General features: G+C 38.1%; 2 protein-coding genes and 1 non-coding gene across 10 annotated transcripts; 1 reads left to right on the forward strand and 2 right to left on the reverse strand.

The window, feature by feature from the left end:
• Positions 1-1,469: 1,469 nt before the first annotated feature.
• Mis12 (MIS12 kinetochore complex component) lies at positions 1,470-7,850 on the reverse strand. Of its 6 annotated transcripts, XM_078042717.1 has the most exons (3): positions 6,790-7,520; positions 3,912-4,082; positions 1,470-3,796 (listed from the first exon to the last, which is right to left on the reverse strand). In XM_078042717.1, exon 3 carries the CDS (start codon positions 3,759-3,761, stop codon positions 3,141-3,143), a length of 621 nt encoding a protein of 206 aa, XP_077898843.1. In that variant the 5' UTR covers positions 3,762-3,796; positions 3,912-4,082; positions 6,790-7,520; the 3' UTR covers positions 1,470-3,140. The 6 variants fall into 6 exon arrangements, with proteins under 6 accessions (XP_077898843.1, XP_040125441.1, XP_005337391.1 ...); XM_040269507.2 differs by lacking the exons at positions 3,912-4,082; positions 6,790-7,520 and adding an exon at positions 7,562-7,850; XM_005337334.5 differs by lacking the exons at positions 3,912-4,082; positions 6,790-7,520 and adding an exon at positions 7,553-7,848.
• On the reverse strand, positions 6,629-6,757 carry LOC120884646 (small nucleolar RNA SNORA30/SNORA37 family). Its single transcript, XR_005727069.1, has one exon. It is a non-coding gene; the product is annotated as a small nucleolar RNA SNORA30/SNORA37 family (small nucleolar RNA).
• Positions 7,851-8,006: 156 nt separating the features above from the next.
• Positions 8,007-21,126, forward strand: Derl2 (derlin 2). 3 transcript variants are annotated; one of them, XM_005337335.5, is made up of 7 exons: positions 8,007-8,157; positions 8,992-9,057; positions 11,412-11,485; positions 12,580-12,673; positions 13,540-13,735; positions 13,987-14,077; positions 17,921-21,126. In XM_005337335.5, exons 1-7 carry the CDS (start codon positions 8,065-8,067, stop codon positions 18,024-18,026), a joined length of 720 nt encoding a protein of 239 aa, XP_005337392.1. In that variant the 5' UTR covers positions 8,007-8,064; the 3' UTR covers positions 18,027-21,126. The 3 variants fall into 3 exon arrangements, with proteins under 3 accessions (XP_005337392.1, XP_077898845.1, XP_013219265.1); XM_013363811.4 differs by having other exon boundaries at positions 8,012-8,157; positions 8,995-9,057; XM_078042719.1 differs by lacking the exons at positions 11,412-11,485; positions 12,580-12,673; positions 13,540-13,735; positions 17,921-21,126 and having other exon boundaries at positions 13,987-14,064.
• Positions 21,127-22,788: the final 1,662 nt, after the last annotated feature.

The following is a 22,788-nucleotide window of genomic DNA, read 5'->3' on the forward strand; positions in this document are numbered from 1 at the left end:
TCCCCAGCCCTTTTTTGAGACAGGATCTCATTAAATTACTTAGGGCCTCGATTATTGCTGAGGCTGGCCTTGAACTTGCAATCCTCCTGCCTCAGCCTCCCAAGTCACTGAGATTACAGATGTGTGTCACTGTGCCCAGCTATATTTTCTAATCAATATTAAATTTCCATTACTTTCATGCCATCCACATTTGCCTTTAGCATCATCATGTCTAATATGGCCAACTTTCCTCTTCTATAGTTAAGTATCCCAGGATATTTGGTCACATATCCTAATTGCCCCCTACATACCTTTTGCCCCTCTATTTCATGGTGACTTCTCTATATTGAATTTTCTCAAGTATCCCTCAATTTCTGGGCTTCTAGTAAGAGTTTCCCTTATTGGGTGGGTGGGTGGGGGGCTGGGGTTGTGACTCAGAGGTAGAGTGCTCACCTAGCATGTGTGAGGTACTGGGTTCCATCCTCAGCACCACATAAAGTAAAACATTGTGTCCACCTGTAACTAAAAAAAAAAGTTTCCCCTTATTCAAAATATCAAGCCTTTCTCTGCCCATTTTTTGGTACTTGTGACTTCTTGCTCAAGAGTCAAATTCTAGGGGGTTCAGGGGTGTAACTCAGTAGTATGGCAATAGCCTAGCATGTGCAAGGTTTAGGTTTAAATCCAGCACCAGGAAAAAAAAAAAATTCTAGGTAACATACCTTTTGGTCAAAAAAAAAAAAAGACAAGGCACCTCAAAGGACAATCCCATGAAAATGGCAAGTAGTAGGAAAGAAATTCCTTCCCTGAAGAACACTCAGGTGCCATGGATGTTAGGCAGGTAAAAATAACAGATTTGCAGCAGATGACAATGATAAAGAACCTATTGATTGGGGAAAATGTTCTATTATGTATTGAGTTGTCTGTAAAGAGCAGATGTATGCAGACAGTGAATTAAGCAGTGGTTTCTGAATATTATGGGATATTATTTAAATTGAGGGAGATAGTTGGAATATATTTGGGACACTATGTATGAGGTCGACCTAGCAGAGCCACATCCTTTCTGCAGGCTCTAAGGAAGAATCTGTTCTTTGTCTCTTCTAGCTTGTGGTGGCTGCTGGCATTCCCGACTTACAACTGCATTACTCCAACCTGCATTTATGCCTTCTACTCTTGTTTCAAAGTCTCCCTCTGCCTAACTTATCACTTTTCATTGGATTTGGGGCTCATATTTCAAGATGATCTCATCATCTCCAAATCCTTACATCAATTATATCTGCAAAGACCCTTTTTGTAAATAAGGCTACATTCAAAGGCTCCAGGAATTAGAACATAGTCATATCTTTTGAGGGATTACCATTCAACCTATTACACTAGGTGATTTTGAATAAGCTTCAAATGTGAAATGGAAGTTTCCATTTGAGTAAAAAGCCATACTGAGAAAAAAACATAGATCATGATATTATAGACAACACAAAATCAAAATCCAAAGCTTTTAGAACATATATATTTAATGCACAGGATTAGAAACAAGAATTAAATTTAAAAAAAAATTTTTTAAAAATATTTATTCTTAGTTTTCGGCGGACACAACATCCTTGTTTGTACGTGGTGCTGAGGATCAAACCCGGCCACATGCATGCCAGGCAAGCACACTACCACTTCAGCCACATCCCCAGCCCAAAAGACTTTTAGATAATAAGCACAAGTTTCCTAAGTCTATGAATATTTAATTGCAAATATTAATACTCCAAGTAACTCCTTCTTTACAGGAAAACTCAAAATCCTGTTCTTTAGGAAGACATGAAAAGCAAATAACACATTAAGATCAGTCATTAAGTCTAGGGTTGTGGCTCAGTGGTAGAGTGCTTGCCAAGCATGTGTGAGGCGCTGGGTTCGATTCTCAGTATTGCATGCAAAAAAAAAAAAAAATCATTAATATTTCTCTCCTTCCCTTAGATAATCTGAGGGTACTAAACATTTGATGCTTATTACCCTCAGTATGAACAAATAAGTTAATTAAATATTAGTTATAAGGCAGAGTCTAAAACTAATTTTACTATAAAAAAGGTATAAAACCTGAGTCAATAAATACAAACTTCATTATTGTGTATGCCCAATGCTTCCTTTCTTTTTTTTTTTTAAATATCTTTATTTACTTATTTTTATGTGTGCTGAGGATCAAATCAAGGGCCTCGCACGTGCTAGGCGAGTGCCCTACCTCTGAGCCATGACCCCCCACCATGCTTCCTTTTCTATTCCAGTGGTATCTGCTTCTTTTTTGTCCAATGTTATCTTTTGCAGGACCCCAAGGTACTAAATTGCTTAACCTCACCAGGGCCTCATTTATAAAAAGATCTATTTGGGCTGGGGTTGTGGTTCAATGATAGAGAGCTCACCTAGCACATGTGAGGCACTGGGTTCAATCTTCAGCACCACATAAAACATAACAAATAAAATGAAGGTATTGTCCATTTATAACTAAAAAAAAAATATATATATATATATATTATATTTAATTTATTTATTTTTAGTTCTCGGCAGACACAACATCTTTGTTTGTACGTGGTGCTGAGGATCGAACCCGGGCTGCACACATGCCAGGCGAGCGCGCTACCGCTTGAGCCACATCCCCAGCCCTAAAAATATTTTTTAAAAGGAGAGATTTATTATAGAAATAAAAACAACTTTCTTGTTTACCAAAGATCAAAGATGTCTTTTTTTTTTTTTCTGCTTGCTTCTTCAACCAGTTATAACATCTTCATGTAAAGCAAAGTTACTGGGCAAGAGCAGCACCCTATGCAGGCTATTTCATAGTATAATGGCTGGTTAATAAAGAAGCCACCCATTTAACCCTTTTCTCACCTGGTATTATCCAAAGAATAATCCAAAAGGACCAGGATCACAAAGACTTATAACCAAGGTACAATTATATATTTTCAGCTGTAGTTTTACTTCTTCAACCATGCCCCCAAATGAGCCATTATTGAATCAAGAATCTCTTTCCACTTATTAGAAAACTCTAATGAACAGATGCTTCAAAGACTAGTTCAAGGCAGTACAGCTACTTGAGAAGAGTGGACCAAAAAAGATGGGGAACATAAGAAAGAGTGAACAAAGGAAAACTACTTTTTTACAGGTTCTTTGTTTTTGCTACTGAGAAATTAAGATATTTTCAGTCTTTTGCTTTCCTTTTCCACATTGTCTCTAATGTTCTGGAGTTTCCTACAGTTCTGGACCAGGGACACCAAACTCTTCCTAAAATCACTAGTCCCATGATCTCTGCAAACATTTTCAAGCTCATCAAACAAAGTCAAAGTCTGTTTGAGTTTGGCTTGAACAATTTTTTGCTCTTCTAATTCTGCAAGAAGGGCCTGCTTAGTACATAATTCAGTCTTATACTTTTCCTGTAATTCTTCAATTTCTTTTTGGAGAAGCTGGAATTCTTCTTCACTATAAGGATGCGTCTCCTGACATTTGTCTTCAGGAAGCAAGATATTTGGGGGAATACGCAAAATCATCTGCAAAAGCAGCTGCTCCATTTTGCCAAAAAGTTTATCAAAATGTCCTTTCATGAAGCAAAGAAACTTCTCTGTGCATTTACGAATCTGGACTGGGCTAATATCACAGTCTGGGATTCCCTCCATCTTCTTCATAATAACCTGTTCAACAGCCTGCATCACTTCAAATAGGTAATCTTGAAATGCAATGTAGATCCTAAGCATGCAAGTCTCTGGTGTGAAGCCAAAGAACTGGGCCTCATAGGTCATTGGATCCACTGACATCTTGGTTTACTTTGCTATTTTCAATTATGAAAAATCTGCAAATGTAAAAAGAAAATAAAAATTCATTTGGATAAAAAAAAATGAAGAAAGTAATAGATCACATCACACACAAGGACTCAAAGAAAAAAGTAAGTTTGTGTTCCTTGATACCTGCTGTTATTTCCAGCCTTGATTGTCCATAAAAGGATACAAACCATGCTTCTCTGAGGCTCTTTCCTCATTCTAGAACCGACTTGCCCCTCTCCTCATTATTCATTTGTCTCCACCTCTCATGTGTTGAAGTCTTTGGCACACAGATCAATCTTCTGGCTCTGTTATCATCTTGGACAATTTTAAAATTTACATAGATGATCTATGAGATTGCCCCAGATACATGAATTTCAATATCTACAGCTCCATTCTTTCAGCCAGCTGGTTCTTTTTTTTTTTTAGAATTTTAATATTTATTTTTTAGTTATCGGCGGGCACAACATCTTCGTTTGTATGTTGTGCTGAGGATTGAACCCGGGCCACCTGGTTCTTGATATTTGTTAACTTCTCTCCCCAACAACTCCTACTTTTTGACCACAACCTCCTATATTATTCTTCCAACTATCATTCACATATTCTCATTGTACTTTAATAACCTTCTTTCTTGCTCTCAGTCTCTTCAGTTCTTTCCCCAGTCCTTTCAAGCCTCGTGATCTTCTATTACTTTAAATACCCTATTGCCAGTGGCCTCAATCGCTTGCCTTCCACCCCAACCATCTGAAAAAAATCCCTATCAGAAGATGAACAAGGGGGCTTTATAACACTGACTTGTTTTTTCAAGGGTATGTGTATTGGGGGAGGGGGTTTCATTCCTTTCAAATGTAAACATCTAGGAAAATATCACATATCTCCCTGTCACAATGAGATCAATCTAGACATCTTTGTCCTAGTTGTAACCATATGCTTGTCATAGAAATAAAAGAAGTTTTTTTCTTAACTCCTTTAGATAAAGGTACATAGGCAATAATAACTGACATTTCAATTACCAGGTTAATTTAGGATGGACTTCATGACAACATGCAGGAAATGATGTGTCCAATCTTCTTATAGAAAACAGATACTGCTAATCTTGAAGTTTTATGTATATAATGGTTTAAAATAGAGTGATTGTAACTGTGTTTGTTTAAACAAGGTAGAATTTCTTTGTTTAGAGACTGTCTACAAAACATTGTAATCCTGATGTTATTCAATAATAAAATTGCTTTCTTTTCTATTTTGTAGAGGATTCTCTGAATTTTTATTTTCAATACTTCCCTATGCCTCCAGGATCAACTCAAACCCTCTCAATGTGGTTTATAAGGGCCTTCATCATCTGACTCTTACTAACCACACTTTTTTTTTAAATACCCTACATGTCTAATTTGAGTTAAAACTTCTATTTTTGTCCTCTATTACTTATCCTTTTACTTTTCACCTCCCATCCTTAGTAGGAACCTAATTATAGTGTTTTTAATGTGTGTCTTTTAAATTCATATTTATCTGTGGATAGATATTTTATATATATATATTTTATACATATACATTTGTTTTTTTTGATAACTTCATATTATTATTTAAGTTTACTTTATTTGTTCTGACTAAAGTATTCCATCAACTCTATCACATTTAAAGATTCATTCTTCTTGTGACAAACACCTCATTTGTTCCTAGCATTTTCTTTGGGGGGGGGGGGGAGTACCAGGGATTGAACTCAAGGGCAGTCAGTCACTGAGCCACATTCCCAGCCCTATTTTGTATTTTATTTAGAGATAGCCTCTGAGTTGCTTAGCACCCCGCTTTTGCTGAGGCTGGCTTTGAACTTGTGATCCTCTTACCTCAGCCTCCCAGCCACTGGGATTACAGGTGTGCACCACCATGCCTGGCCTGTTCTTAGCATCTTGCTACCAGAAATTAAATGAACATCTTCCTATGATGTCTCCTTGGGGACTTGCCAGGTTTTTCAAAGGCAAGTCATTGCTAGGCCAAAGAGTTTACTCATAGATAACTTCACCAAATATTGCCAAAATGTTTTCCAGAACATGTGGGCTGATTTACACTCACACTTGTGCTAGATGACAATTTCTTCCTCATATCTTTGTCAACACTCAACAGTATTCAACATTCTAACTTTTGCCAATTTGGCAGATGTAAAATTGTATCACACAAGTTGTTTTTAGAAAACCAAAATCATCTACCCTCAGACACTAACTGAACACTGAGAACTGAAACTGTCTACGTTCCCTCCCCCACAACCTCATGTCCACATTAGCATGACTTTAATATTCTAGAAGACTAGAATATTTCCACTGTTCAAATGGTTTGGTTGTTCCTTACAAACTCCCTAAAAGATGGTCCACTCTTAGTGGAAACTATCAACAATCTGTATGCTACCATTCTCTAAACTTTACCTCAAGTTTCCATCTATCTTGGATTGTTGTATTATGACACATAGCACACTGTAATCAAGCCCCATACATTGGGAAATATACTTGAAACCAAACTTAGAAGTCTCAAAAAATTCCAATCTTATCCTTCTCCCCTAAGAGTCACTGTCAATGCTCTACTGAGGTGGTGGTCTCACAATAAGTAACAAACAACCATTGTTTTAATCAACAGGCTGTGAAGATTTCTTTTTTCTGTTAACTACCCATTCATACCCCCTTTTCACTGTAGTTTTTGTTTTGTGAGAGGATCTAGACAAGTTGCCTAGGCTAACCTCCAATGTGAGATTCATGTGATCCTCCTGCCTCAAACCCCCTAGCAGCTGGGACTTTAAACTTGTGCCACTGCACCTGGTCTTTTTGTTGATGATGTTGTTGAACCACTTTCTCCAACCTGTTATTTGTTTTGTTTTTCTTCTCTGTTCCATTGAGTGACAGTTGCCACTGTTACAGTACCAGGGCAAGAATGCAACCAATGGTTTTCTCTCAGCACCAGCTACCAAATCCTGGCCCCACTGCCTAGGGGAGGACCTGTGAAAGTGCTAGCCAACCTTTTATTTGGTTCTTTCCTTCCTTACCATACCAGATGATGCTCCGTTCCTTGTTCCGAAATTCTTTTTTTTTTTTTTTTTTTTTTTTGTACCGGGGATTGAAGCCAGGGGTGCTTAACCACTAAGCCACATCCCCAGTCCTTTTTCTTTTGAGACAGGGTCTCACTAAGTTGCTGAGACTGGCCTTGAATCTGGGATCCTCCTGCTTCATTGCTCCGGAATTCTTTAGCGTTTTCTAACTTTGTTAGCCCACCCAATAAAGTATGATGCTCTTAACCTCTCTTGCAAAGATTAGGCTAGTCTTTGCTCCGACCAAAACGAGCTATTTTTCTTGCCCTCCAGTAGGCATGCCTTGGGTAAACAGCCTTTAAGGGCCACTGCAAGCACCCTTTCCTGATGACCCACCACACCCTCCTCTGAATTCCCATCAGTTGCTCTCTTCGCAACTGACTGATCTAGTCCTACGGTCTCATCTTCTCTGCTAGCCTTAGAGTTCCTGAAGGTAAGACGAGATTCAGGGCGGGAGACGCCCAGGCCATCTCAGCGAACTTAGATGCTTTTAAGAACTCGCGAACACTCTGGACAGGACCCAGAAGCGGCAGAGCTGGAGAAGCTTCCGGGCAGCTCCCGGCTCCCATCCGGCTCTGCGATCCCGCTGCATGCCGGGACCTTCAGGTCGGGGCCCGCAGCAGAGCGGCGCGGCTCACCCAGAGGCCGCCCAAGTCCCTCTACGTGGGGGAACCTAGTTCCCGCCTCTCCTCAGCGAAAACGCGGCCCCCGCAGCATTTACCGTAGCTACCATGGAGGTGATGAAGTCGATCACACACAAGCGTCCCGCTATCTCCTTTAAGGCACCGCGATCTGCCAAAGATGGGCGGCACTGCTGGCACTTCAAAATTCCGACTGATATGTGCCTCCACGAACGAAAGCAAAGGCGGGATGCTATCGCCCTCCCGATTGGCTGACTGTCGGGTCAGAGTGGGCACCTCGATTGGTGACGGAAAGGGGCCAGAAGGGAAAGCTAGCTGTGGCCGGCGGGGATTGGCGGAAGGAATCGATCTTTTCTCTCTTCTTTCCTACGTTGGTAGGAGGAGAAGGTGGGCCGGGGCGCCGCGGAGACGCAACTCGTGATTGGTGGGTCAGCGATTCTTAACGCTCTAGTGATTGGTGGCTGGCCGATTGTGCGGCGCTGATTGGACAGTAGCGGGTAAGCTAAAGCCTGGGACGCTCTGAGCCCGCCCTGCCGCTTGGGCATACTGGCGGAAGGGGAAGTTGGGGGGTGGGCAGGCGGCGGTGGGAAAGATGGCGTACCAGAGCCTCCGGCTGGAGTATCTGCAAATCCCACCGGTTAGCCGCGCCTACACCACCGCCTGCGTCCTCACCACCGCCGCTGTGGTGAGCAGCTGCAGCGCCTCCTTCTCCTTTTCTGGGCTGGATATGACTGGTTCTTCAGGAAACTGGGGTTGGGCCTCGAGGAAGCCCAGAGGGTCTGGTCCCAGGGGTGGGTAGAGGCATACAAGGCACACTCCTGGGTTCGGGGTGGTTCCAAGAGTGCTAATTCAATGGCCCGAGAAGGGAGTGCTGCTCCATGAGGGATCAGATCAGTCTCTGAGAGATGAAACCGGACCTATAGGTGGTAAGGGCTGCGGGAGCCGCCCACCCAAAATGTGTCCGAAAGCTATAGTAATTTTTAGGTGGTAACGTGGTGATTTGTGGGAGGAAGGTCCGCTAAGTGAAGAGACTTAGGTATTGAATATAGAAAACTATCGAGAGGGAAACATCATAGGGGTCTGTAGATAAAAGGGGCTGGCAGTAGCACCCCAGTCCTAATGATGGCAGGGTCTCCAATCTCAGTTATTTCAAGTAAGTTATGTTTTGCACCCATCTGTTTCGGTGATGCTCACGTAATGGGCACATTAGTAATAGCTGCTCTTACGTAGACTAAATCTAAAAGTACCATCACCTGCCTGCCTCCTATGCCTTCATGTGATCCTCAAGCATTGTAACACATTTTTTAAAAATGTTGTGTTATTGAGGATACAAAGAGTTGTGCCAGGTGTAGACAATTCTTTACCAGCTTCTTCCTCTGGCCTAAGAAAGGCTTAAAAGTAATTCATCCTAAGTGATTTGAGAATTGGCACTTGCTAGACCTATTTACTAATCCTTTGTTGTAAGTGATGAAATTTTTTTTTGATTGATTTGTTTTAAGACGCTCTTTTTCTATTTCAGCAGCTGGAATTGATCACACCTTTTCAGCTGTACTTCAATCCTGAATTAATTTTTAAACACTTTCAAGTAAGTGGCCCTTCAAAACCATAGTTAATGTTTCTGTTGCTTCTGTTTTGAGCTGTTAAGTAGCAAATTCTGCCATGTGGCATCTCAGAAAAGAGTCCACTGGGGACCTGAGATTGTAAATCATATTGTTGAGGTGTAAAGCAATGATTCTGCAAGCTGGCTGGGCTTCAGAGTCACTTAGGGAACTTTTAAGAGAATCACAAGCTTTTTATCTGTAGAAGCTTTTTAATTCTGTACTAAATCAGAATCACCAGGGATAGGAATTAACATTTTGTATTTTATCTTTAAGGTTCCTTGCATAGTTTTCATGTGTTCAGTTCCTGTATTGGGTATCGCTGTCTTATAGTTTATTGTAGTTTTAAAAGGAGACTGATTAGCAAGGTGCCCAGAGGGTTTTGCAGGATGGCCTTATTTTGTCCTTCACCACCTGTTCACACCACCTTGTTATCATCATGGTTCAGTTCATAAGTTCAATTCTTTTTTTTTTAATTTTTTTTAGATATACATGCCAGTAGAGTGTATTTATAATATATTTTTAAGTTGTTGATAGGCCTTTATTTATTTGTATGTGGTGCTGAGAATCGAACCCAGTGCCTCACACATGCCAGGCAAGTATACTACCGCTAAGCCACAGTCCTAGCCCAGTAGTGTATTTTGACACACATACATGGAGTATAACATTCTAATTAGGATCCCATTCTTGTGGTTGTACATGATGTGAAGTTTCACTAGTCATGTATTCATATATAAACAAAGGAAACTTATGTTTGATTCATTCTTCTGGCTTTCATAATTTCAATTCTGACAGCACTTTTAAATCAGTTCATCTTGCCCTGTGCAGTGGTTCATGCATATGATCCCAATGACTCGGAGGATCACATGTTTGAGGCCAGCCTGATTGTGCAGAGCCTGCCTCAAAAATAAGAATGAAAAAGTGTCGGGAATATAGCTCAATGGTAGAGTACCCCTGAGTTCAATTCCCAGTACTGAAATAATTAATCTTCTAGGATCAGACTGTAGTAACATAACAGTAAAAGACCAGTATCTAAAACCGTATACTAAACAATATATTAAATTGCAATGGAAGATAGTCTTTTCCAGCAATCAGAATTCAGAGAGAGAGATGCATTTTTCTACTCCTGGATGATCATACAGATTATCGTTGGTGAAGAGGAAAAACCCAAAACCAGTAGTTCTACCCCAAACATAGTGTTCTTTCTGTCTCAAATGTTTCATTTATACTGAGTGTAGTGGCACATGCCTGTAATCCCAGTGAGTATGGACTCTTTGAGGCAGGAGGATTGAAAGTTTGAGGCCAGCCTCAGCAATTTAGCGAGACCCCTAGGTTCAATATCTGGTATTAAAAAAAAAGTTACCTGAGATGACTATTACATATGTAAACGCACTCTTCTGTTATGCAGATGAACCTATTTTTTAACTTTTATTTATTTATTTTTAGTGGTACTGGGGTTTGGTGACAGGATGACATGCTCCCACCACTAAACTATATCCCCTGCCCCTTTTTATTTATTTATTTTTGAGAAAAAGGAAAAAGAAGGTTTATTGCTTTGCTAGTAAAGGAGAAACACAGGGGACTCTGTCCCAAAGGCTGTGATTCTGCCTAACAGCCGGAATAGGGGCTTTTCAAGAAGTGATTCAAATGCTACATTCCATGCGGTCTCTGTCTGGAGTTGAAATTTACCTGTTAATTTGGGAGATAGTCATTTCTGAGATCTTCTGGTATCATCCCCAAAATCTGGATTACTTCATTCCTATGGTGGGTGTGTACTCAGAAGAGATAAATCTACCTAGGATAGGAATGAAAAGTCCCGTTTCCCCTGAGATTAGGGAGGAGCAGACAGAGAAAAAGAAAGAAACATGTCCATATTAAAAATAGGTTGCAATGGGCTTGCCCCTCTTTAAAATTTTATTTTGAGATAGGGTCTCTGTAAATTGCCTGGGATTTCCCCAAGCTTGTGATCCTCCTGCCTCAGTCTCTGAAGTTGCTGGGATTAAAGACACATGCCACTGTGCCTGGCTCAACCTAGTCTTATCTTCAGACTTTTTCCATAATTTATCTGATCATTGTGAGTTGTTTTAAGGACAATCACAGTTCAAATTTTCTGCTTTTTTAGCTTTATAAATTTTTCAGTCCATACAGTATTTTTTTGACTTTATGGTACATACAGTATTTTTCTGACTTTATGGTTGAAGCAGCACAAAAATCCATTGTCAGATTGTGTCTTCCAGTTTGGGATCCGTAATAAAATATCACCCTTTATGGCTTTTCAACCATTGTAATCATAAAATGTTTCCTAATCTTTCTTTCTCTCTCTCTTTTTTTTCCTCTACAGATATGGAGGTTAATCACCAATTTCTTATTTTTTGGACCAGTTGGATTCAATTTTTTATTTAACATGATTTTTCTGTATCCTTTATTAAGTGAAGTCAGCATCAAAACTTTAGGTTACTTAGGATAGAGTAAATTAAGATTTAATTCTGATACTCTTATCTATGAATTCTGAGTCAGTTTTACATAGAGTAGATGGTCAGCAACATTTTGAAGGAGTTGTAGCTCACTCTTTACATGGGAGGTCTAATTATGAGAGATCATTACTTAAGTTGCTTACAAACCTAATCAAGGGGGGGAAAACATTTAATAGAAGCATACTTATAAAATGGTATCAGTAGGTATTAGTAATACATAACCTGTACATGGTCATAATTTAATTAGCAAGAGTTTGCTATGGGTTCATGAGAAATGGAGAACTTGAAATCTTGGGTCTTGACTGCTGGTTCTCCTGGCCAAAAGCATAGTACCATAATGTCTGCTGAGCTTGTCATGTTCCAGATTGTTAAAAGCCATGATCTGGGGCCACTGAGTCATAATTCAGTTCATCAGCAGTGGACAGAGGGACTTGTAGCGATGGCAGGACTCTTGTCCTAGGATGAATTCCTGTTTCTCCTATGTAATACTTTATTCTGGAAAGTGATGATAGTCTTTTCATTTTAATGCATCTTTATTGACTGATGTAAATATAGAAATGCTTTACCTGCCTGGCCTGGAAAAGTAGTTTATCACATAAGTTTTCTTTATGGGGATTTCTTCATAGAAAAGTAAGAATGGTGAGGATCAAGTTTAGGCTGAGTGTGGGAAAGATAATAGTATAAATTTCAAAATGTTTAAAGGTGACTGGAAGCATATTTCTGTAACATCTGGATTGGTTCCCCAGCTAGGGACATTCTTAGTAAAATATGGTGCTAGTTTGGGGCTGGGATTGTGGCTCAGTGGTAGAGTGCTCGCCTAGCACAGGCAGCACCACATAAAAGTAAAGGCATTGTGTTGTGTCCATCTATACCTAAAAAATAAATACTAAAAGTATTTATCTTATCACTCAAACATGCTTATAAAAATGAAGCCTGAATGCTTATAGATAATGTGGAGTCCAGAGGTACTTAAATGATTAAACTTTACTTTCTTCCAATTAGTATGATTGACATTTTCTTAACTTGAAACTTAAGATATCGTTACTGTCGAATGCTAGAAGAAGGCTCCTTCCGAGGTCGGACAGCAGACTTTGTATTTATGTTCCTTTTTGGTGGATTCTTAATGACTGTATCCTTCAAAAACAATAGAACAAATACAGGAAAATGTTAAAGAACAGCCAGTCTCTTCCTAAAACGTTTCATCTGTCTCCCATGATTCATTAAATATTCTGAACAAACACATTAAAGTAGACTTCCAGATTTTAGCTCTTTAGAGTATGACCGTTTATTTTACAGCATACCTTCTGTAACAGCTTTCAAGCATAGATGTTGGACAGGATGCTTTTTCTACTATGAGCAAGGCAGAGGAATTTTTAACCCAGGTGGGTTATTAAGAAACATCTCACGTTATATCACTGATGAGTGTATTTCATTTTTAAACTAAGTTGGTGAGACATGCATTTAGTCACTATCAAAAATGATGCATTTGGGGCTGGGATTGTGGCTCAGTGATAGAGTGCTCGCCTAACACAAGCAGCACCTCATAAAAGTAAAGGCATTTTGTTGTGTCCATCTACACCTAAAAAAAAAAAATACTAAATGCATTTAGAAGAAAAAAAAATTATCCTGTATAACAGACTTGGATGTAGTACTGTCTGAAGAGATGATTTTGTTCTGCTGACATTCATCGGTAAAAGTGCTTATGGTGAGTGAGCTTTATTGTAATTATTGACTAAAGAATTAACATTTTCCAGAAGCAAGAACTTCACAAAAGTAGAATATTAGTTCGAAATAGCTATACTCCAGATGATTTCACTGAAGTCAGTTTTTGTCTGATTGCTCTGGTAATTATCTTCAGGGTTTTTTCCTTCTTTTCTAAAGATGTAACTTCTCAACTTTTCTCATTCAAGCTTTCATTACAACACAGTCTTTAGTTCTCTTAGTCTTCCCTGTTATGCTTTTAATGTTGATATTTTCCTTAATGCCATCTGTTAGCTTTTTGGTTTGTTTGTGAGCTTAGTTTTCTTGGGACAGGCCTTTACAATAATGCTCGTCTATGTATGGAGCCGAAGGAACCCATATGTCCGCATGAACTTCTTTGGTCTTCTCAACTTCCAGGCCCCTTTTCTGCCCTGGGTGCTCATGGGGTTTTCCTTGTTGTTGGGGAACTCGATCATTGTGGACCTCTTGGGTAAGAGTCTTATCACTACTTTTTCTATCATATTATTTTAAGTTTATTTTGTCACTGTTTTTCACATTTATTCTGTCTGGCTTTCATGAATAACTGTTATAGAATTATTTGATAGGTACATCTCAAAGACTGCCATATCAGTTCATTAAGTTTTAGTTGTTATCCTAAAAATAAGCAACTTATGTTGGTAGGTCCACCTGCAGTTGAAATTTTAATACTCTTTCTCATCTTTTATTTCTGGTTGACTCTAGGTATTGCAGTTGGACACATATATTTTTTCTTGGAAGATGTATTTCCCAATCAGCCTGGAGGGATAAGAATTCTGAAAACACCATCTATTTTGTGAGTATTTAACCCCATGGTTTGTGCTTCTTGCAGACAAACCAGTACAAGACCCATGTTTGGGTATTTTGGGGCTCTCAGAGCTCCTGGTACACATAGTTCAGGTCAGTAAATATTTGCAGATTGAGGAATCTAGCCGTAGTTTAGGAGCAGTTGGATTGAGTGGGAACAGGCAGTGCCAAGGTTGTGGCAAGAGCAAGGTTAACAGGCTCAGGATGTCATGGGATGCTGTGGTAATTATTGCTTCAGGGGACCACTAGAACTTCCTATCCCAGGGAGGAGTCTGCTGGTTTTATGAGGCTGCTGTCCAGTTTAGAGAGGTGAGGTAGCAAAATGGGCAACACAGATGAAAGTTTCTAATGGTAGGATTTCTGTCCTGCAGAACAGGTGGGAGAGACAGTGGAGTAGAAATAGCTTGGGACCAGAAATCAGATGTAGTTGTTCTATTGAGTGGTTATGATTTTAAGCAAATAAGACCTCTTCTATTCCAGAATATTGTGTCTTTGGGAAATATTACATTAAGAAGAGTTCAATTGAGGGAAAATTTTAAGTTTTTGTATTAAAATGTTTGTTGTAGACAGTTAAGCAAAAAGAAAATAAAATCATCCATGATCTCACTACTTAGACATAGCATTGGCTACCATTGTTCACTTTTTTATAAGTATTCTTTGGTCTTTTACTGTCTATTTTTTTTTTTTCTCCCCTTTGTGTTGTACTGGAGATTAAACCTAGGGCCCTATACAAGTGCTATACCATGAGCTACATTTCCAACCTTTTTTATTTTTAATTTTATTTTGAGTCAGGGTCTTGCTAAGTTGACTAGACTGATCTTGAGCTTGTGATCCTCATGCTTCAGCTTCCTAAGTGGCTGGAATTTTAAGTGTGTACCATCATGTCTGGCTTGTCTGTATACTTTTTTTTTTTTTTTAAGTAGACAGACACATTTTATTTTATTTATTTTTATGTGGTGCTGAGGATTCAACCCAGTACCCAACACATGCTAGGCAAGTGCTCCACCACTGAGCCACAACCCCGGCCCATCTGTATAGTTTTTAAAAATCCTGTTTCATAGCCTTTTAAATTTAATATGTCATGATCACTTGTCCATCATAAATGTCCTACAAAATTGTAAGTTACATGATATTCCATGATGTGGATTTTGCATAATTTTCCTAATCTTATATTGATGGACATTGATGTTAGCTTTTGCTTTTCCCTTCTCTAATTGGAATGGTGATAAGTCTGAACATATCCATGGGTTATGTTCAAAGGATAAGTCCATAGAGGTGGAATTGCTGGTGTTTTTGTTTTTTTAGTTGCCAGAACCTTCCAGGTGGATGTTCAAGGTTACATTTCCACCAGCAATGTATGGATTTATTTCCTGACAACCCTATCAAATACCCTTATTTACCCTTTTCTATTTAATAAGACGGTGTCTCATTTTTTATAATTTAAACAATTTTAAAAATTCAATTCAGAATTACAGAAAGAAACAAATACAGTACAAAAGACATTTTTCCCTTAGCTATTTTAAAGTAAATCGACAATTTAATGTTCTATCCCCTTTAATGTATATTTTTTCTGTAAAGAATTTTTACGTAGTCAAACTCAGGAAATAAACATGAAATCTCAGGCCCAATTCCAGTTTGGGCAGTTCTCAGAATATTATATAATATAAATATATAATTTTGCTATAAATAGCAAAGAATCAAGCTCAGATTCAGGTGTTTTATTTATTGACACGTTTCTTTAGTGTCCTTCCATTTGGAACAGCTCCTTATTCTCTCCTTGGCTTTCATGACATGGGTTTGTTTGAATATTTTGGGTTCGTTGTATAGAATATCTCCCAGTTTGTGTTTGTCTGATGTTCCTCACATACTTTGATTCAAGTTTTTCACCTTTGGCGGGAATATTAGATAAATGATACTGTTCTGATTGCAGCCTGTTAGTAAGGGATTTTGACTTGTATTTATCAAGGTGATGATAATCATTTTTATTATTTAAGGTGTCTGTCAGGCTTTTCCATTGTAAAGATACTCTTTTCCCTTTTGTAGGAAAGTACTTTGAGACTATAAATATCCCTTTCTTTATTAAATATCAGTTCCCATTTTCCTATTGGTGTGCTCATTTTTTTGTTGTTAGTTTGTAAGAACCAAAGCTCCTTTTGAATCGTAAATACTTGTTTCTGACTCTAATATAAAGTAGAAGTTTTTGAATATATTTCTAATTTTACCAATTGACAGCAAGTAGAATTACATATATGACTCGTAATAGAGGATGCTGCTTTAATGGTTCATACTTTAATGAAATTTTGAATTTTTATATAATAGTATTTAAAAAGTCTTGAAAGCTAGGCATGATGGCCCATACCTATAATCCCGGCTCCTTGGGAGACTGAGGCAGGAGGATCTTCAAGTTCAAATAAAAAAGGCTGGGCTGGGGATATAGCTTTGGTAAAGTGCCTCTGGGTTCAATCGCCAGTACCCACTCCCCACCCCCTAAAAAAAAGACTTGGAAATTTATTATCTGTACTTATGTTCTGCAGTAATTTTTATTGGGATACCCTGTTAATTGATTTTAAATTTAATTTGTATTACCTAACAAAATTTATCATTTTTAAAAAATATATTTTTTAGTTATTGATATATCTTTATTTTTTATTTATTTATATGCAGTGCTAGGAATTGAACTCAGTGCCTCACACATGCTAGGCAAGTGTTCTGCCACTGAGCCACAACCCCAGCCCCTAAAATTTACCATTTTAACCATTTTTAAATGTACAGTTCAGTGGTGTTAAATACATTCACATGATACTGCCGCCATCATTCATAGAATTCTTTTCATCTTATAGAACTGAAACTCAGTGCCCTTTAGATACTTGCTATTATCCCCTTCCCGTAGTCCCTGACAATTACCATTTTATTTCTCTTTCTCTGAATTTAACTACTCTAGGAACCTCATATAAATATATAAGTAGAAACATGCAGTATTTTTTGAGTGACTTATTAACTTAGCATAATGCTGTCAAGGTTTGTCCATATTGGAGCACATGTGTCAGAATATCGTTTCTTCCATTATTTTTTCTTTTTTAAATGTTCTTTGGTTGTTGCCAGGGATTGAATGCAAGACTGAATATTATACCACTGTGCAACACCCCCAACCAATTCCTTCCTTTGTAAGGTTAATGTTCCGTCATATGTATATGTTGTATTTTGTATATTCATTTGTCTGTTGATGGGCACATAGCTTTTGTTATGGTGAGACATTCTTACCAAATTAAATGAAAGCTAGGTTAGGCAGGGTGCGCCCATGCCTGTAGTCCCAGTGACTTGGGAAGCTGAGACAGGAGAATCTTTAGTTCAAAGCCAGTCTCAGCAATGATGAGGTGCTCAGCAATTCAGTGATACTTTGTCGCTAACAAAATACAAAATAGGAGTGAGGATGTGGCTAAGAGGCCCTGGGTTCAATCCTGGGTATATATTAAAAAAAAAAAAAAAAAAAAAAAAGGTTAAAAAACAGAAGTGTGATGTACCTTTTGTAAAACCACAATTATTATTCTAGAAGAATAATTAAGGTATCAGTGGAAATTATCCGGGAACTTAGGCTATTTTACTCATCTACATTTCCTGTTTCTCTACAATTAACATGTTCTGCTTTTGTGATAAAATTAGTAAGGAGGTACAAGTTAATGTAAATGTTAAATAATTAAAATAACTGTTTAATTAGCAGGCAGACCCAGTGCTGGTCCAATAGTGGAAACCCCTGTGGGAGGGAACTGACCTTATAGTACTTCAAACTTAAGATTACTCTGGGACTAAATTATATCTGTCATGTGTATTTTAGGAGGACTATTTTTGATACACCAGATGAGGATCCAAATTACAATCCACTACCTGAAGAACGGCCAGGAGGCTTTGCCTGGGGTGAGGGCCAACGTCTCGGAGGTTAAAGCAGCCGTGCCAATAATGAAACCCAGCTGGGAAGGACTTGGTGAAATACCCATTGGGATTCTTTTATCCTTTGTTGCAAAAGTGTGGACACTTTTGACAGCTTGACAGATTTTAACTCCAGAAGCACTTTATGAAATGGTACACTGACTAATCCAGAAGACATTTCCAGCAGTTTGCCAGTGGTTCCTCACTACACTGGTACTGAAAGTGTAATCTCTTGGAGCCAAAAAACTGGAGAAAGATATCCTGCTGCCTCTAACAAGTACATAAGTACTTGAATTCTGTGGCATAAGGCAGGGCTTTTTCTTCTTCTTCTTTGATAGACGAGGCCATGGTGTAAATGAAAGTTTCAGAGAGGACAAAATAAAACTGAGTTCCATCTCTCTTTCACTGTATTAAAGCTTTTGTGTGTGATCTTTTTAAATTATGATAGTGTATGCTAGTTCTCCCAAGTAGGTCTGGACTGAGCAGTTTACAGGCCTGCTCTTCCTGTGTCTTTACAGCTTTCAAATGGATTTCATTTCAAGATTGAAAACATGACTATAATGCTGTAGCTGTGTACATCTTACTAATTCAGAGTGCTAGCTTCAGTAGAAAAATTTATTTCTGTCATTCAGATAGCTTGTTTTCCATCTGGGAATTGCAAAACTTCAAGTCATCAGAACACAAGAAAGAGAAGGGAGGGTGGTTCTTGTAGTAGAAATTCAGCTGTAGAATTGTCAGCTGTAAGTAAAAGGCTCATGTGGTATCTTATTTATTCTGCTTGCTTTTTTCCATTAAGAACTATCCAGGGAGTGACTGGTAATGGCCACATTTTTTGAAAACTATGGGAAGATGAATGAGTAGCAGCTAGACATACTTTCCTCCTGGGTCATTGGCTGGTTAATATTTGTCATTTACTTCATGAAAAGTTGAAAACCTTTTCAGAGCCAAGTAAATGGTTACCTTCCCAATTAGGCAGAAATTAAGGTCCACAGAAGCAGGCCTTTAAATCATGCCTGTAGTTCAACAAATACTTGTCCAAAATAGTAAGTTCTTCCCGAATCCCAGCAGGTTTGTGTTCATACTGCTTAATCAGAACTCAGGAAAGTAAAAGAGTACACCCCTAAGAAAGAAATGATCTCAGTTTTTTATGAATAGCATGTAGGTACAAGATCCTGTCCCCCAACTGGATTGTCTTCAGTTTTGTCTTGGTTAGGGATAGCTTTACAGAGTGAGATTTCCTCAGATTGACATAGGCTTAGATCAAACATAAAAAATCTTAAGTGGGAATTTTCAGATTATTGTTAAAGTACAAAGTATTTTAATGTCTTTAAAATTGGAATATGCATAAGTATGGAATTTCGTACGCGTATTTTACACGTTGCTAGTAAGTAACTTTGAATATGATTGTTGCAGTTTTATGGAATTTGGGTCAATAGGACTGCTTTTTCTTCTAAGCAGTTTAAGAAGTGTTTTTAAAGTTTAAATGCCATACTTAGATTGTATAATCCTTACAGGATTCTTAAATTTAATCATCTTTGTCTTTATCTAGAAAGTTTTACCAATGACTTTTAGTAGTTTTTTTTGTTTGTTTGCTTTGGGGCTAGAAATGGGTTTCTCTAGTTTTATTTGTTCTCCTTGACTTAATTTTGGGTTATCCAATTAATGGAATTTTTGTGGTAAAATTTTAATCCTAAAATCTATTCACTGACTTTTCATTTAATTAGGGAGTATCTGTACACATTCGTGACTGGGTAAAACAGGAAACATATTTTGAATGTATAGCCTAAAGGCAGTCATTTATAGGATTTTGTTTCTCTGCTTTTGTAGGGTATAAATTCCTAGTGGCAGGATGCCCTGCTGTGCTACTACACTGTGTCCTTGGCAGTGGTGATTTAAATCACTGACCTCTTATCAGTTTGGCCAGTCCCACTCCCACTCATCCCCAGCCCTGTGTTGCTTGACAGGATCCCCAGGCTTACCTGAACCTAAGGAAAAGTCCTTACTTCTTCCCCAGCTTACCTCTTCTTGATCTTGAGTCTTCCAGAACATTTCCTTTTCATAATGCAAGTCAATTGAAAAGTGAGATTTGATATATGGAATTTTTGTGACCTTTCAACCTTACATACATATAATTTGAAAGATTCCTGAATTTTACTAGTTATACTGAAAAGCACACACCTGATTAAAACATGTTTTTTTGTTACAGAAATACAATATATGTTCATTTGAAAATAAATGGACGAGCAAATTGCATCTCCCTAGGAGATACATTTTATATACATTTTGGTGTGTTTTTTCACTATGGATTTCTATTTGTTTCTCTCTTCCACTTGGTTCTTTTTTTTTTTTTTTTCTGTGTCACTATTGTATGTCCTAATATCTTTCATACTTCTGTATTCTCTCAAAGCAAAGCACCTTTGTCCTGGATCTTGTTAAGGAAAGCCTCACTCAGTCTCTCTGGGCTTCTGAAAATTAGGAAATATGAGAGTATTCTGTGTTGAGTAACTGGCTTTCTAGAATTGTCATCTCTCCTGCCAGTGTTTTAAGTCATGGTTCTGTTTTCCTTTGACAGGTGAGTTTCATCTTTGGTGTTAGCTAAGATCCTGTCATGATTTTTAGTGCTCTGCAGGATGCCCCTAAATTACTTACATATTTTATGAGTTTTCATTAAAGTTGTCGAACCTTATATGGTCAAGTTACTTACCTGCTCAAAAATCCAGTGAATTCTTAGCCCCTATATTAAATGCATACTTTTTGTCTTCTGAACCTTATTCCCACTTCTACCTAACAGGGACCTCAAGTTAAGCCTCTCTAATCCTTCAAGGCCTGGACTTGTTCCTGACACCTCAAGAAATCTTGATTCTAAGGCCTATTTCATTGTCTTCTTTGAATCTCTATAAAGCTTCAAATTCTGTATGACATATTCTTACACCAAATTATATATTGTCTTGTACTGTTCCTAGCTGGTACATGTATATTAGTCTTGTCTCCCTCATGAGAATGTAAGCTCCTTAAGGGCAGGGACCATGTCTTAATTTTTGTATCCACCACAGTGCCTAGCACAGTGCTTGGCACATGGGTGCTGAATAAATACTTTGTTTATTAATCAGCAAACTATTATCTGGTATTTTTAATTACAAAGGGATTCATATGTATGCATGCAAACTTGTGCCTAATTGCTGAGGCTTATGATTGTCTCTGAAATTGGGATTGGAGCAGAACTGAATGTGATCAAGGACCATGGTTTGGCGGTCAGGTGACTGTTAGCTTTTCCTCGCTGTGACCAATATAACTGACAAGAAAATGTAGATGAGGAAAGTTTATTTTGGCTCAGGATTTCAGAGGTTTCAATCCATAGTTGGCCAACACCATTGTTCTGGGCCTAAGGTAAGGCAGAACTTCATGGCAGAAGGGACTGGTGGAGGAAAACTACTCAAAGACTTGACAGCACAGCGGGAGGGAGAGGGCAAGGCATCAGGAACAAAATACAAACCCCAGTGACTTACTTCCTCCAGCCATGTCCCACCAGCCTATCATTACCACCCAGTTAGTCCATTCAAATTATTATCCATCAAATGGATTAATTCATTAATTGGGTTACAGCCTTCATAATAATATAATTATTTCACCTCTGAACATTCCTACATCAATAGGAGTTTTGGGGAGACACATCCAAACCTTCACAATGACCACCAGCTGGTATGGTCATGGTCAGACCTGATAAGTCCACACAACTATCTCAGACAAGTTAAGAATGAAATGTGTCTAATACATGACCTTTTGGAGGAAGAGCCAGAATATACTTTGAATATTATTATTAGTGTGTCAACATCTGTAAATGAAAACTGCTGAACCACAAGAGACTATTTGGAGGGGCAGAAGATTTCACACTACTAATGGGGGAAATATGGGCAATATAACTTGATGCTTGTGTAGGATTTAATTTTTTCAACTGACTGAGTTTAGAGGCTGCAGAACAGGATACTAAGCCAGAGTTTATGGAAGAGTTTCATATAGAAGTACTGTGTTGTTTGGTATTGGGGATTGAGCCCAGGGGCGCTTTACCACTGAGCTACATTTCCAGTCCTTTTTAATATTTTCATTTTAAGACAAGGTCTCACTAAATTGCTGGGACTGACTTCAAACTTGTACTTCCTACTTCACCCATAATTTCTGGGATTACAAGCATCAGCCTCCATGCCCAGCTTAATGTGCCATGTTTTGCATTTCAAGAAACACTTTTTTGGGGGGAGAGCATATATAATATATATATTTTAATTTGTTCTAATTATACATGTCAAAATTTTTTTAGTCAATATTTTAAACAGGTGTCACATAAAATCTTTATTTTTTCGCTTTTCTTGAAAAAATAGGAAGAAAAATAGCCTGCGTGACAGCTGTTGCCTAGAAGCAATTAATGGCCGCTTCTAGGGACAAGGCATGTCCCCTATCAAGAAATTATTTTGCTCATTCATATTACCTACCTGTATTCTTGTAACATATATAACAATAGGTTAGTTTGGAAAAGGACTGGGATCTTTTACTTTTTTTGTTCTGTTTTTGTATTTTTTGTTTATTTCCGGTCCATTACAACATTTATTTTCCCTTGTAGTTTTAGATCACCTTTCTAAATTAATATTTAAGAATTAAAAAGCAAAAAATTGTCAATTCTGAAAAACGTCTGTTTTTGGTTCGACGTACATTTTTAGTAACCCCCGATTATTACACTGTCAAGAACTGAAGAAAAATGATCTCTTGACCTAGAAGAAAGGGAAA

Source organism: Ictidomys tridecemlineatus, chromosome 3 (assembly GCF_052094955.1).
Source record: "Ictidomys tridecemlineatus isolate mIctTri1 chromosome 3, mIctTri1.hap1, whole genome shotgun sequence".
Classification (NCBI taxonomy): domain Eukaryota; kingdom Metazoa; phylum Chordata; class Mammalia; order Rodentia; family Sciuridae; genus Ictidomys; species Ictidomys tridecemlineatus.

Coding starts and splice junctions, on each gene's coding strand:
- Mis12 (XM_040269507.2), bottom strand. CDS start 3,761: ATGTCAGTGGATCCAATGACCTATGAGGCCCAGTTCTTTGGCTTCACA.
- Derl2 (XM_005337335.5), top strand. CDS start 8,065: ATGGCGTACCAGAGCCTCCGGCTGGAGTATCTGCAAATCCCACCGGTT. Junction 8,158..8,991: donor TCCTCACCACCGCCGCTGTG/GTGAGCAGCTGC, acceptor TTTCTATTTCAG/CAGCTGGAATTGATCACACC. Junction 12,674..13,539: donor TTGGTGGATTCTTAATGACT/GTATCCTTCAAA, acceptor GCCATCTGTTAG/CTTTTTGGTTTGTTTGTGAG.